At 36.0% G+C, this 14205-nt stretch overlaps 3 protein-coding genes and 1 pseudogene across 3 annotated transcripts; all 4 read left to right on the top strand.

The window, feature by feature from the left end:
- The first annotated feature begins 16 nt into the window (after positions 1 to 16).
- On the top strand, positions 17 to 2717 carry LOC132804274 (methanol O-anthraniloyltransferase-like; annotated as a pseudogene).
- Positions 2718 to 4154: 1437 nt separating this feature from the next.
- Positions 4155 to 6376, top strand: LOC132804277 (alcohol acyl transferase 1 allele RGa-like). The gene is made up of 2 exons (XM_060818450.1): positions 4155 to 4727; positions 5187 to 6376. Exons 1-2 carry the CDS (start codon positions 4272 to 4274, stop codon positions 6105 to 6107), a joined length of 1377 nt encoding a protein of 458 aa, XP_060674433.1. The 5' UTR covers positions 4155 to 4271; the 3' UTR covers positions 6108 to 6376.
- Positions 6377 to 7841: 1465 nt separating this feature from the next.
- Positions 7842 to 9011, top strand: LOC132804345 (uncharacterized). Its single transcript, XM_060818627.1, has 3 exons — positions 7842 to 8045; positions 8362 to 8413; positions 8685 to 9011. Exons 1-3 carry the CDS (start codon positions 7851 to 7853, stop codon positions 8744 to 8746), a joined length of 309 nt encoding a protein of 102 aa, XP_060674610.1. The 5' UTR covers positions 7842 to 7850; the 3' UTR covers positions 8747 to 9011.
- A 544-nt stretch (positions 9012 to 9555) lies between these two features.
- LOC132803981 (uncharacterized) lies at positions 9556 to 11141 on the top strand. The gene is made up of 6 exons (XM_060817854.1): positions 9556 to 9596; positions 9686 to 9781; positions 9908 to 10462; positions 10574 to 10669; positions 10750 to 10878; positions 10959 to 11141. Exons 3-6 carry the CDS (start codon positions 10400 to 10402, stop codon positions 11139 to 11141), a joined length of 471 nt encoding a protein of 156 aa, XP_060673837.1. The 5' UTR covers positions 9556 to 9596; positions 9686 to 9781; positions 9908 to 10399.
- The last annotated feature ends 3064 nt before the right edge of the window (positions 11142 to 14205 follow it).

Below are 14205 nucleotides of genomic sequence, written 5' to 3' on the forward strand. Positions count from 1 at the left end.
AAACACACATATGTCCTATTAATTAACCAAAAAAGAGGGAGAGCCATTCTCTTTTTCGGCCTCCTCTTTTGCTTTGCTTTCTATACATCTCAAGTTTATTCACACACACACCATGGAAATGGTTTCACCAATTTCAAATCTCACCTTTAAGGTGAACAGGTGTGAGCCAGAACTGATTGTTCCTGCAAAGCCAACACCTCATGAAGTTAAGAAACTCTCAGATGTTGATAACCAGAAAGGCTTGAGATTGAAAACTTATGCAATCTGGTTTTATAAGAAAAGCGATAGTCCTTCAATGGAAGGAAAAGACCCTGTTAAGGTGATAAGGGCAGCACTTGGTAGAGCACTTGTTTATTACTATCCGCTAGCCGGACGGCTCAAGGAAGACTCCAATGGCAAGCTTATGGTGGATTGTAATGCCCAAGGAGTGAGTTTCATTGAGGCTGATGCAGATGTCAAGCTTGAACAACTTGGCCAAACAATTCAACCTCCTTTTCCATTTCTTCAAGAGGTTCTCTATCATATTCCTGGTTCTGAAGAACTCTTGATGGTCCTTTGTGGTTAGTACAGGTCAGTATCTATCTTTTTGCTTTTGCATTCCTTCCACTATATGAATATATTCGACCACCATGGTAAAAGTTAAGTGAATATGATAAGAGAGAATATTTGAGATTTTGTATTATTTTTATCATAATAAATATTGTTTGTTGGTAAATATAATAAATATTGTTTATAAAATGGAAATAAATTATATATATGATACTAAATGAGCATATGCGTTCATTATTAAATTATATTAGTTTAAAAGTTTAAATGTTTTGTTAAAAATCTTTATCAAAATTATTGGTACAAGAAATGATCTCCGAGGATCAGATTTTTAATATTAAAATTAATATCATAATTTTTTTTTTAGTTTTTGAATTACATAAGATATAAAATCAAATTTATTAATGAATAAGTTCCAACAGAATTTATATTTTCAAAATAGAATTTTAAAATGCTATTAAATTCATATTCAACTATTTTTTAAATTTTAAATTTTAACATTTAATGTAATTTATGAATTAATAAAAATAAATTTGATGTTAAAATTATCAAGTCAATCCTATTATGAGCTTGATGATATATATACATATAAAACTAAAATAGATATTTCACACCAGATAATATGATATGTTATTCAACATTTTTATCCCACAAAATGTTGTCTTATATAAGGCATTCACATATATATATATATATATATATATATATATATATGAAAACTAGATATGGATATATGGATTAATGGGATTTATTTCTAATTTAGCCTCTCTTAGCTTTTTCTTTAGATACATCAAGACTTAATTATACAACAATGTAGGTAACTCGACTGAGATGTGGGGGTTTCATTGTGGCAACACGTAAAAACCACATGCTGGTTGATGCATTTGGGGTTGCTCAATTCATGAACGCGGTTGGGGAGATGGCAAGAGGTGCACAACACCCATCGGTAATGCCTGTGTGGCATAGAGAGCTCTTAGATGCTCGAAAACCCCCACGAGTAACTCGCATCCACCATGAATACCAACAAGATATCAATGATGCTAAGCTAGACATTGATTTGACAAACCTAGTTCATCTCGCTTTCGTATTTGGTCCGGATCAGATAAAGGCTATTCGGAAACATCTTCCACCACACCTTGCTACTTGCTCTCGATTCGAGTTAACAACAGCTTGTATATGGAAATGTCGAACACTTGCACTAAATTTGGATCCAGAAGAGGTTGTTCAAGTTACATGTGCAATAAACGGACGAGGAAAGAACTTCGGTTTAAATCTGCCTTCAGGTTACTATGGCAATGTAGTTTTTTTCCTAAATGCATTCTCAAAGGCTGGAGTTCTATGCAAAAATCCATTGGGATATGCATTGGAGTTGCTGAAGAAAGCAAGGTCAGAAATGAGTGAAGAGCATATAAGATCAGCTATCGATTTTATTGCCAACTAAACAACCGCCAAATTATAAGATTGAAGGGAACTTTATTGTTTCGGATGTAACAAAAGTTGGATTTAGAGAAGTTGATTTCGGATGGGGTTACGCGGAGTATGCTGGACATCCCGGTTCATATCCTATAATTACACACTATATGCACCATGGTAGTAACAAAAAGGATGGGTTTATATTGCCAATGTGTATACCATTTCTGGCCATGGAAAGGTTCAAACAAGAGGTGAAGAACATGATTGAGGGGCCTAATTATAATGCTTATGAAACGGTTCGGCCTGGTAAGATTACATCCATGCTTTAGGAATTTTAATAATGTGTTTGGTAAAGGCAGATATATTGAAAATCCTTTCGCTTGGTCTAGGAAGAAAAGTAATAATTTGCCTTCTTGAATGATGCCAAAGTTTATTGTATTAAATGAATACTAAACAAGAAATTGTCATGTTGTAGTCTATGGGAAAGTCAAAGAAGTTTTTTTTTTTTTTTTTTTTTGGGTAAATGTAACACTCAAAGAAGATTAATTGTTGATTGAGTATGTATTTTTTTGTATCTTATTTAATTTGTAAGTTTTTTGTGTTGTCGGTTGGTGTTCAAAGAAAGGAGATGTGGTTTTCCATATGGTCGTAGTCAATAGGCAATTCGGTTTCCCTTTTAATCCTGATTGATCTTTCAATGTTGATATATAATTTGTATATTAATTAATCACGAATAGAATAATATTCCCAACTTTGATTTGCAAGGTTTGCTTTTTCGTGTTGAGATTCATCCCGACGACCTATATATACATATATATATATATATATATATTGTCAAACATTACAATATATTCAAAATTTTAAAAAAATATATAAAAAAGATTTGACTAAGTTTGGTTGAATTAGAGTGGTTTTACCCGTAAATCAAACCTATTCAAATTTATGAATTATGACCACCTGTTTGATAGGAAAAGAAAATTAAAATATAAATTAATTTAGTTGGAGAAGTTATAATTATAATAAAATTATTTGGGCATATTTATATGTTAATCAGATTATTTATTTTGTGAACGTGTTGAATTTAATCAAAAATAGATTAACATGTTGCACTTTGTATATCAATACATACCATATCCGTTTAATAAGTTATTTGCATTTTTAAAATTTCAAATTTCTCATTCAATATATATTAGCTTATATATATATTATGTGTGTATGGATATATACTCATTTTAAATAAACATTCAGTAATTTATATACGCATTGAAAAATATATGTAAAATATTGTGTAAAGAATACGGTACTATGCATTATTTTAAAAAATAAATAAAATACATTAATTTGTACTATTTTAAGAAAATTTTAGAAATGGATTATATATAATATTTTTGTCCGATGTAACATGGAAATGAAGATATACCTCCACAAGGTGCAGTGTGTGGTCGTCTTATAAGTTCATTTTGTCATCACATCCTCTCATTCGTTCTCATATATATACATAAGAGGAGTAATTCAGAAAATTGATGGTTTGACGAGATTTTTTTTTTTTTTCCCTATTTAAAAAGGTTGGATCACCCTCCGAAGCAACAGACTGTCTGATCTGTAAACAGCTTGACTTTTTTTTTTTTTTTTTAAAATGACGATTCGTTGACTTTGGGAATTTGAGGTTTTCTTTATTTAATCAGAAAACGCATAGCCTGGATTTACAATTTACAACCCATTTTCAATCTAAGTGAGAGAGTGTAACATGAACCCACAGCCTCAAATATATGAATGTGAGGGCATTCGGTCAATCTTATTTGTCAAATGGTTTATTTGCAAGTATATCAGAATTATCCTTGACCAAAAATAAAAAAAAATAAAAAAAAAAAGAAGTAAAATTTAATTTCTCCTTTTGTGTAAGTATCAAACTATCCTACACTTTCATCAAAATCACTTATCACTTTTCAAACCTTGCTCTAATTTATACTCTTCCATGGAAGTGTCACTCTTGAACCTCAACTGTATACATACTGACCTTAATTATGATATGTGTTTGGTAAGACATATATACATATATATAATCCCTTTGCTTAATCTAGGGAACAAATAAATAAATAAAAGACCCACTAGCAGTACTATTTATAATATTATACTTCAAACATACGACTTATGTATAATTTTTTTACTATTGAAATTGGGATTGAGAGGTAGATTCCTGGATCTATAAGTATCAACTCTAAAACACATATTTCCCACAAAATGAAAATATCATTCTCTCTTTGACCCTCTCCTCTTTGCTTTGCTTTCTATACATCTCAACTTTCCATACCATGGAAACGGTAACACCAATTTCCAACCTCACCTTCAAGGTGAAAAGGCGTGAGCCAGATCTAATTGTTCCTTCAAAGCCAACACCTCATGAAGTTAAGAAACTCTCGGATGTTGATAACCAGAAAGGCTTGAGGCTTCACACTGTTGCAGTCTGGTTTTACAAGAATAGTCCTTCAATGGAAGGGAAAGACCCCGTTAAGGTGATCAGGGAAGCAATTGGTAAAGCACTTGTGTATTACTATCCGTTAGCTGGACGGCTCAAGGAAGACTCCAATGGCAAACTTATGGTGGATTGTAATGCCAAAGGAGTGTATTTCATTGAGGCTGATGCCGATGTCAAGCTTGAGCAACTAGGCCACAAAATTATTCAACCTCCATTTCCATATCTTCAAGAGGTTCTCTATCATGTTCCTGGCTCGGATAAAGTTATCGATGGTCCTTTGTGGTTGATACAGGTTAGTCTTGTTTTGTTCTTGCTTTCTTTCTAGTATATGATATTTTGCTCCAACAAAATTTTGTTCAGAATTTCTAAACCAGAGGATTACTATATATAAATATATCCAATGAGAATACTAAGTTGAAGACACCGTGAGGATACAAATTTTATAACATCTCGCAACATGTTGTAGGAGTCATCCTACAACATATTGCAGAATCTACATCCTCATGATATGTTTAAATTAACTTTTTCATTGAGTCGTATAACATACATATATATATATCTAACCGTTATGGAAAAAGGAAAGATTGATTTTTATTTTTTTTTCCTGATAAAAGATTTACCGTAAAAGCATCGACGAGAAAAATATATAATGGATATATTTTTTTAAATTTGTTGCTAATTTTGCTTTTCTTAATTTTTTTTCTATATATCCATGCAAGATTGAAAGAGACTTTAAAAAAAATATATGTAGGTGACTCGTCTAAGATGTGGGGGTTTTATTGTGGCAACACGTCATAACCACACGATGGTCGATGCATTTGGGGCTGGTCAGTTCATGAATGCAGTCGGGGAGATGGCAAGAGGTGCACAACACCCATCTGTTCTGCCTGTGTGGCATAGAGAGCTCTTAGAAGCTCAAAAACCGCCACGAGTAACTCGTATACACCATGAATACCAACGAGATATTGATGATGCTAAGCTAGATATTGATATGACAAACCTAGCCCATCTCTCATTCGTATTCGGTCCTGATCAAATAAATGCCATTCGAAAGCATCTTCCACCACACCTTGCTACTTGCTCTCGTTTCGAGTTAATAACAGCTTGTATATGGAAATGTCGAACACTTGCACTAAATTTGGATCCTAAGGAGGTTGTTCAAGTTACATGCGCGTTCAATGGCCGTGGCAAGAACTTTGGTTTAAATCTGCCTTTAGGTTACTATGGCAATGCAGTTTTCTTCCTAAATGCTATCTCAATGGCTGGAGTTTTGTGCAAAAATCCACTGGGATATGCATTGGAGTTGCTAAAGAAAGCTAGGTCGAAAATGGATGAAGATCATATAAGATCGGTTACCAATTTTATTGTAACTAAAAACCCTCCTGGTTATAAGATCAAAAGGAACTTTATTATTTCGGATTTGACAAAAGTTGGATTCGCAGAAGTGGATTTAGGGTGGGGTTGCGCGGAGTTTGCTGGAAATCCCGGTTCATATCCTATGGTGACACATTATAAACACCACAAGAGTAACAATGTGGATTATGGGATTATTGTGCCAATTTGTTTGCCATTGTTGGACATGAAGAGGTTCAAAGATGAGCTTAAGAAGATGATTGAGGGGCCCATTACTTGTGAAACTATTCAACCTGCTAAGATATTATCCATGCTATAAGTAGCTGGCTAGTTTTGAATAATTTGTGCTTGGAAAATTCTTTTACTTGGTCTAGGATATATATGAAAGTTGTATTGTGTATGTAATTTGACTCCTTGCTGCTATTAAAGATAATGTCAAAGAAGAAATGGTCAACGTTGTATTGATTGGAAAAAGTCAAGGAGGTTTATTGTTGATTAAATATTGTATTTTATCTTATTTTATAAGTTGTTGTGTGTTGTAATTTGGTGTTTATAGAGAAAGGGGATGTCGTTTACCATTTTAGGCAATTGGGCGCAGTGTATTTAGATTTTCATTGATATCCTGATAAGGTTCAAGCATTGGTCTTTCAGTGTACGTTAATAAATGGCCTAATCAATTAGTTGAACACGAATATAATTATATAGGGGAATTTGGCCCAATACCCCTGTAGGACCGAGCTTCATGAATTTTACCCCCTCAATTCATTTATTTTTTGATCTACCCCTTAATATCCCTTATAACCCTCAAACAAAAAACAATTACTTACATATCCTTTTATTTTTAAAACCAAACAAAAACAAACGGCTTTATACACGAACACACAAATACAAACAACCAAACCGAAGCTGTCGTGGAAAAGGCAAACATTAGGATCTCATCTCAGTACAGGGAATAAGGTAATTGGTTGAATCTCTTTCTTTATTTGTTGCCGTGGGACCGGTGTGGGTTGTTTTTGTGTGGATTTGGCTTTATGTTTATTTCTTTCGTTGCCGTGGAGTGGGTTTTTATTTATAATTTTTGTGTTTATATTTTTTGAAGATTTATGATAGATTTATATTGGGAATTAGTAGGAAATGAAGAGAGGAAAAAAAGGGACCGGTTTGGCCTTGATCAGTGGCCGGAGGTGGAAGAAATAGGCCGGTGAACAATCGGGTCGGTAGTGGTTTAGGTGGGTTTATTTTTTGAAGATTTAGGATAGATTGATATTGGGAATTAGTAGGAAATGAAGAGAGGAAAAAAATAGGACCGGTTTGGCCTTGATCGGTGGCCGGAGGTGGAAGAAATAAACGGGTCAAGAATCGGGTCGTGCTGGTTTAGGCGGGTTCGGGTCAACCCGGACAAGGGTTGAAGATGGATTGAACGACATGTCGTCTGGGATGGACAACACCCAGACGACACGTCGTTTTTTTTTTTTTTTTAATTTTTATAAAAAATGCTTTTTTTTGGGTATAGATATATATATAGAATTGAAGATAAGAGAAAGAGAGAAAGAGAGAGAGAGAGAGAGAGAGAGATTAATTAGAGAAAAAATGAGAGAAATACTTTATGATTATTTTTTTTGGGTATTTTTTGGGAAAGAATGAGAGAAAGAGAGAGAGAGAGAGAGAGAGAGAGAGAAATTAATAGTAATTCATAAAGGAATGTAATACCGTCAAGAATTCCCTATTAGATTTTTTTCCTTGTATTCATATACAAAATAATGAAATATATTATGAATTTTGGGTCACAAATATGTATGAAAACTAGGGTGGCGTTTATTTGATCCAAAAAGCATAAAAGCATCCTGTCTAGATAAAGGTAATATGTTTTAACGGTTGTTGACTAAGACCAAAAGGACCCTTACAAGCAGCAACATCAACATACCCATCCTTAGGAAGAGAGCGTATGAAATTGAGGATTGCGGATATTTATACATGTATGTATACATAGTTGACAATGTTGTTAAAGGTAGATAAAAGTTTATTAATGTTGTCAATGTACATTTGTAGGTTGTACTTTATAATGGCACCAAAGAGGAACTTGCGACGTCAACCGAAGAAGGGAGTTAAGAAGGTGGAAAGTAAGAGACGCGGTGGTAGCACAGCAGCAGCACCCGACTCTAAGCGTCAACGTACTACTAGGAAGAAATCCAAATCTGAGACGGAAAGCACCAAACTTCGAGGGCACGTTCCACTTTCCTCTCCCCCATCTGATACGGTAAGTTTTATATTCATTTAGGTTGTTTTGTGCAGTAAATGATAAGACATGTGACAGTATTTATTCATGAATGTGAAAACTGAAGAAAAACTTCACCCGATGGCCATCGGTAATTGCCGATAGGCCATCGGGCTTTTTTTTTAGTTCATTGTAGGTTGATTACCGATGGTTTCATCGGTAATTTCTCGACAGTTCAAAAATGTGAACCCATATGTCTTAAGATTTAGTTGGAAATTATTATTATCAAGTTAGGGTGGAAAAATAGGGTATGATTAAATCGTTGATGTCAGTTCCATTTATGTAATTTATATTGCAGCCCATCGATGCTCCAAAGGAACGGATGTTGCAGGATGCCGATATAAATAAAGGTAGGGCACATTCATTCGGGAATCCAATAGGGGCGAACAAAGTAATTACAAGTGTCCTCATAAGTGAGCAGCTCGAAAAGTATAGACAAACATGTTTTGGACACTTACTTGACATGAAGAACCTCCGGTTCTTTGGTCAGTTAGTGCATCACCTGCTTTGCAGACAAGTTGAGTCCAACAATCCAGAAGTACTGGAGTTTAACTTCGGCGGATCTGCAGTGCGGTTTACGAAGTGGGAATTCGCACTCATTAGTGGGTTAAAGTTTTGTAGGTACCCTTCGATGTATGATTTGCAAATTTCCAAAGGAAATGAGCTGCGCACGAGGTTGCTAGATGACAGGAGTGACTTGAAACCGCCCGAACTGGAACGACTATTCAAGGATACACTTTTTGTGGATGATTGGGATGCTGTTAGAATTGCGTTACTATATTTCTTAGTTCATGGTGTACTCGGAATGGATCCGAAGGTTCAAATAAAAAAAAAATTCATTGATTTGGTTGCTGATCTCGACGTATTTAATTCCTACCCTTGGGGCATTCTGAGCTACAAGGAGACGATCAACTCATTCCACAATGCATTCCAGCTACGAGGATGAGGACGTGCAGTAAAGAATATATCACAGTATTATGACCTAAAAGGTTTTCCATTGGTGTTTCAGGTACGGTAATATATTTAATACATGTAGCGTTTACTTAAAATTTATATTTAATAACCTATAATTTGTATTTTGTAGGTGTGGGGGTTTGAAGCAATCCCTGATTTTGGTAACCAATTTGCCGACCGGTTGGAAACCCGTTGTCCGAGGATCCTTGGATGGCATACTCCAAGGCAACCGAACCATTTTGCTGTCCATAATTGGTTCTCCTCCAATAGCAGTGTAAGGCAAATTTTGTTTAGACTACATGGTACGACTACATTCAAGTTACATTACCATAGTCAGTTTCCAAATTTACTTTTTTTTCCTTTCTTCATTGCATGTAGTATGTTGTGCACTGGACGTTAGATGCTACCGATGAGGAAAAGACTATGGATTACTGGCGAACAATAGCAGTTGACATACATGAAGTTCGCTACACGTCACCTCCAATTGTAGCACCAATAGTTGGCGCTAAAGATGTTAGAGCTAAAGATGCATCCAAAGCTGGGGAGCATTCTAGTGGCCCTCCAGATTCTAATTTCAGGGTATGCAATTGTTACTTGCATGCAAATTTGTATTTCATATGTTGTACTAATATATGTTGACTTATGTTTTGGATATTGATAATGATTAGCTTGCTTGCTTGGAGGCAAAAGTTGATGAATTAAATAAAGAGATGGCAGCGTTAAGGAAGATGCTTAGTTCTGTTATTGACCAACAAAAGCATCAGGTATCATTTAGACAACTTAGTATACTTTACTTTAGTGCTTCAGCATTATTAAATTACATATTGTAATTCAGCAATTATTTGTTGTTAGAGTTTGGGAACTGCAAAAATAATCATTGTGTTTTGCAGGCCGAGCATCATATGCATAGCCATTCACCGTCATCTTCGGTTAGACCATCATCCCCTGTGGCACCGTCTGTTGGAGAGCAAGCTGAAGAATTTGATGCACCCATAGACGGTTCCAATGGTAGGAAAGAGGATGATGATTGTAATACACCGGTTGAGCCTATCGTACCTGGAGGACCCTATGTGGAGGATTCCTAGGCTTTGGTGCCATATCGGCCTTTACATTTCGGGTGGGATATCGGTGCTTCAGCTGACAGTCCACATCATGACCAATCAGCTGAGATTGAGGTGGAAGATCGGAAGCATAACGTTGGTGATACAAGCCGATTCGGTCGAGTTTACCACCAGTCACATCGCGTCATCTCTCCTTACACCGACCCGTGTAAAAAGAAGGTCAAATTTAATCTTACTCGACCTATTGATGCATCAAAGGAGAGGGCGTTCGATGAGTGGTATAGGGTGGCACCGAAGGAAGCAACCGTGTGTACATCTTATATGACGGTGGGAAAGGAATTTTTTGCTGAGCTACTGACCGATGAAGGATGGTTGAATTCCGATGTAAGTTATATGTTTTATGTTCATGCAAAATCATTGTGGTCCTATGTTTGGAATGATGTTTTATTTATCACCTCACACTTGTTACTTATTTCCTTTAATGTGGTTTTGCAGCATATTGACACTATTTTGTATTTCATACGAAAAAGACGGTTTGATAATGAGAAGATGTTCACCAACACCTGTGCCATATTAGACGTGTTATTTTGGGTAAGATGATGGGATGCTACTGCATTGCTTAATGTTATATTGATGATATTTTATATTGTATATATTTCATTATTTGGCAGTCATCCATCAAAGGGCGTTATCCCATATGGAGCGCATCTCGTAGCACATATTCATGTGATGCGACCCTTTGTAACTATGTGCGTGGGAGGTCACCCAAACCTAGTGTGTCGTGGCGGATATGTGATTATGTAAGTCCATACATATATTGAAAAAAATTCTCACTAAGTTTCCCATTTTGTGGATAATGAGGTTATGTTCTAATTTGCAGGTGTACATCCCTGTCAACAATGGAGGCGCGCATTGGTTGGCAGCATGTGTGGACTTGAAGGCCCGACATATTGATTTATACGATCCAAATATGGGAAATAAATATGTCCAGAATAGAGAGTTGAAGAATGCGGAATGCCTTGCGTATATGCTGCCTTACCTATTGAGGGATGGGGGATATTAAGGGAAGAATCCGGATGTGTCTCCCACTTTAGATCCATTCACGATGACCATGATCAAAGATGCACCCCGCCAAGATAATGGGTATGAATGTGTTGTCATTTCAAACAACTTGTATTGCTGCTGTTTTTTATTGTGGTTACGTGTGAAAATACACGTAGTTGGTTTTCATTAATGGTAATCATTAATGCTATTCTGCAGGGGTGATTGTGGAGTCTACGCTCTGAAATTTATTAAGTACATGAGTAGTGAGGAGAACCCTTCATTTGGTCCGCAAGACATTATGTTTTTTAGAAAAAAATATGCTGTTGATTTGTACTTTAATAAACTTTCAATGTAGATCGTATGTTTAATGTTATGACGGTCTATACTAATGTTATACTAATGTTATCTTAATATGCTGAACCTATCTTTACTAATGACAACCGTTGAAAAAAAAGATAAAAGATAAAAGATAAAAAAAAAAACCCTCGGTTGTGGTAAAAATTAAAGGAAAGATAATTATCGATGGTGCATCGATAATTCCCAATTCACCATCGGTAATTACAGAAACGCTTTTTCGTAACCAACAAATAAACCCTGGAAAAATTACCGACGATTTCGTCGGTAATTTCCGAATGTGTACAGTCCATCAAGTTTTACCAATTTGTTGGGCCCCACAAGTTCCATAATGTGTGTTGAATGCAAAAACATGGCAAATAGGCATTCTATAATGAAAACTAAAGAGATAAAATCAAAAAATTTCATAAAAGTGTATCAACGTTTGCAAAAAATTGATGACTGCTCACCGTCGGGAAATTACCGACGAAACTGTCGGGAAATTACAAAATGCCCTCTGGAAATATTACCGACATTTTCGTCGGTAATTTCCCGAGGGTGTACAGTCATAAATGTTTTCCAAACTTTTGATAAACTTTTATGAAATTTTTTGATTTTCTCTCCTTAGTACAATTATATAATCCATTTTTAGCATGTTTTTTCATTCAACACACCTTAGGGGCCTTATGGGGTCAAAACAATTGGCAAAATATGCTGTTTGTACACCCTCGGGAAAGTACCGACGAAACTGTCGGTAATTTTTCCAGAGGGCATTTGTAATTTCCCAACCGTTTCGTCGGTAATTTCCCGACGGTGAACAGTCATCACTTTTTTGCAAACGTTTGATACACTTTTATGAAATTTTTTGATTTTCTCTCCTTAGTACAATTATATAATCCATGTTTAGCATGTTTTTTCATTCAACACACCTTAGGGGCCTTGTGGGGTCAAAAAAATTGGCAAAATATGCTGTTTGTACACCCTCGGGAAAGTACCGACGAAACTGTCGGTAATTTTTCCAGAGGGCATTTGTAATTTCCCGACAGTTTCGTCGATAATTTACCGACGGTGAACAGTCATCACTTTTTTGCAAACTTTTGATACACTTGTATGAAATTTTTTGATTTTCTCTCCTTAGTACAATTATAGAATCCATGTTTAGCATGTTTTTTCATTCAACACAACTTAGGGGCCTTGTGGGGTCAAAAAAATTGGCAAAATATGCTGTTTGTACACCCTCGGGAAAGTACCGACGCAACTGTCGGTAATTTTTCCAGAGGGCATTTGTAATTTCCCGACAGTTTCGTCGGTAATTTCCCGACGGTGAACAGTCATCACTTTTTTGCAAACTTTTGATACACTTTTATGAAATTTTTTGATTTTCTCTCCTTAGTACAATTATAGAATTTATGTTTAGCATGTTTTTTCATTCAACACACCTTAGGGGCCTTGTGGGGTCAAAAAAATTGGCAAAATATGCTGTTTGTACACCCTCGGGAAAGTACCGACGAAACTGTCGGTAATTTTTCCAAAGGGCATTTGTAATTTCCCGACAGTTTCGTCGGTAATTTCCCGACGGTGAACAGTCATCACTTTTTTGCAAACTTTTGATACACTTTTATGAAATTTTTTGATTTTCTCTCCTTAGTACAATTATAGAATCCATGTTTATCATGTTTTTTCATTCAACACAACTTAGGGGCCTTGTGGGGTCAAAAAAATTGGCAAAATATGCCATACTGTAGACCCTCGGTATTTACCGACGAAACTGTCGGTAAATTTGCCAGAGGGAATTTGGTGGTTACCGACGATTTACTCGGGAATTACCGAGGGTGAACAGTTATCAGTTAAATTGGCAAAATTACCGATGATGCATTGGTCATTACCATTGGGCAGTAATATCATCCATGCAATAGTAAGAAACATACAAATAACTGTTATCAGTTAAATTGAAGATGGAATGATATGTTATCAAAACAATACGACAGATGAATTTGACAATAAAAGAACACATAAAGCCAACGTCTATTACGCCAAAACACATGTTACACGGTTGACCAACTAATTGCATTCCTGACTACATTTCATACACACGCATACCACATAACATGGCCTCATTGTCTGAATATAGCATCATGCGATTGATGGGAGTTCGTTTCAGTGGTGCTGTTGGTTGTTAGTGCTATCAAGAGGTACGGCGGCGGAGCATGATCGGCTGGTGTGACCAACCTGTTTGCACCTCCCGCATCTATATTGATGACGCTCCTCTCCTTGAGATTGAATCCTCTTCTTTCTCGGTCTTCCTGACTGTTTGCCAATTTGAGGTGGAAGTACAACCTGGTTTATGACATCATCTGGAGCATGCCACTGACATTTATCTCCAAGTGGATATATGGTTTCCGAATATGCATAACGGAGTGAGTCAACTGAGTAATGCGTCGAGCAAAGGAAATATGGAGAAATATGTCGATGCTTACATGCTGCAATTGCATGGACACAAGGAAATCCATCAATGTCAAATTCCTTGCATGAGCACGTCTTATTTTCTAAGTTAACAACTCCAACGAACATGCCATGGCCAACAACTTGAAACTCATATAAGTTCATTGGCATAACACGTAAGCCTCTGCCAATATTTGAGCGGTCCTGCATGATTTTTTCCAACCAATTAGTAATAGGAGTTTGCATTGCAGCAGCGTTAGTTCGACGTTCATACCACCACCTTTGCAAGACATCACAAATGTGATCTA

The sequence above is a fragment of the Ziziphus jujuba genome, chromosome 6 (assembly GCF_031755915.1).
Source record: "Ziziphus jujuba cultivar Dongzao chromosome 6, ASM3175591v1".
Taxonomy (NCBI): domain Eukaryota; kingdom Viridiplantae; phylum Streptophyta; class Magnoliopsida; order Rosales; family Rhamnaceae; genus Ziziphus; species Ziziphus jujuba.

Excerpts from the sequence above, each read along its gene's own strand:
- LOC132804277 (XM_060818450.1), top strand. The coding sequence starts at position 4,272 with ATGGAAACGGTAACACCAATTTCCAACCTCACCTTCAAGGTGAAAAGG. Across the intron at positions 4,728-5,186 it reads GTCCTTTGTGGTTGATACAG|GTGACTCGTCTAAGATGTGG; the intron begins GTTAGTCTTGTT and ends AAATATATGTAG.
- LOC132803981 (XM_060817854.1), top strand. The coding sequence starts at position 10,400 with ATGACGGTGGGAAAGGAATTTTTTGCTGAGCTACTGACCGATGAAGGA. Across the intron at positions 10,670-10,749 it reads TATTAGACGTGTTATTTTGG|TCATCCATCAAAGGGCGTTA; the intron begins GTAAGATGATGG and ends ATTATTTGGCAG. Across the intron at positions 10,879-10,958 it reads CGTGGCGGATATGTGATTAT|GTGTACATCCCTGTCAACAA; the intron begins GTAAGTCCATAC and ends TCTAATTTGCAG.
- LOC132804345 (XM_060818627.1), top strand. The coding sequence starts at position 7,851 with ATGGCACCAAAGAGGAACTTGCGACGTCAACCGAAGAAGGGAGTTAAG. Across the intron at positions 8,046-8,361 it reads CCTCTCCCCCATCTGATACG|CCCATCGATGCTCCAAAGGA; the intron begins GTAAGTTTTATA and ends TTTATATTGCAG. Across the intron at positions 8,414-8,684 it reads GGATGCCGATATAAATAAAG|GTACCCTTCGATGTATGATT; the intron begins GTAGGGCACATT and ends AAAGTTTTGTAG.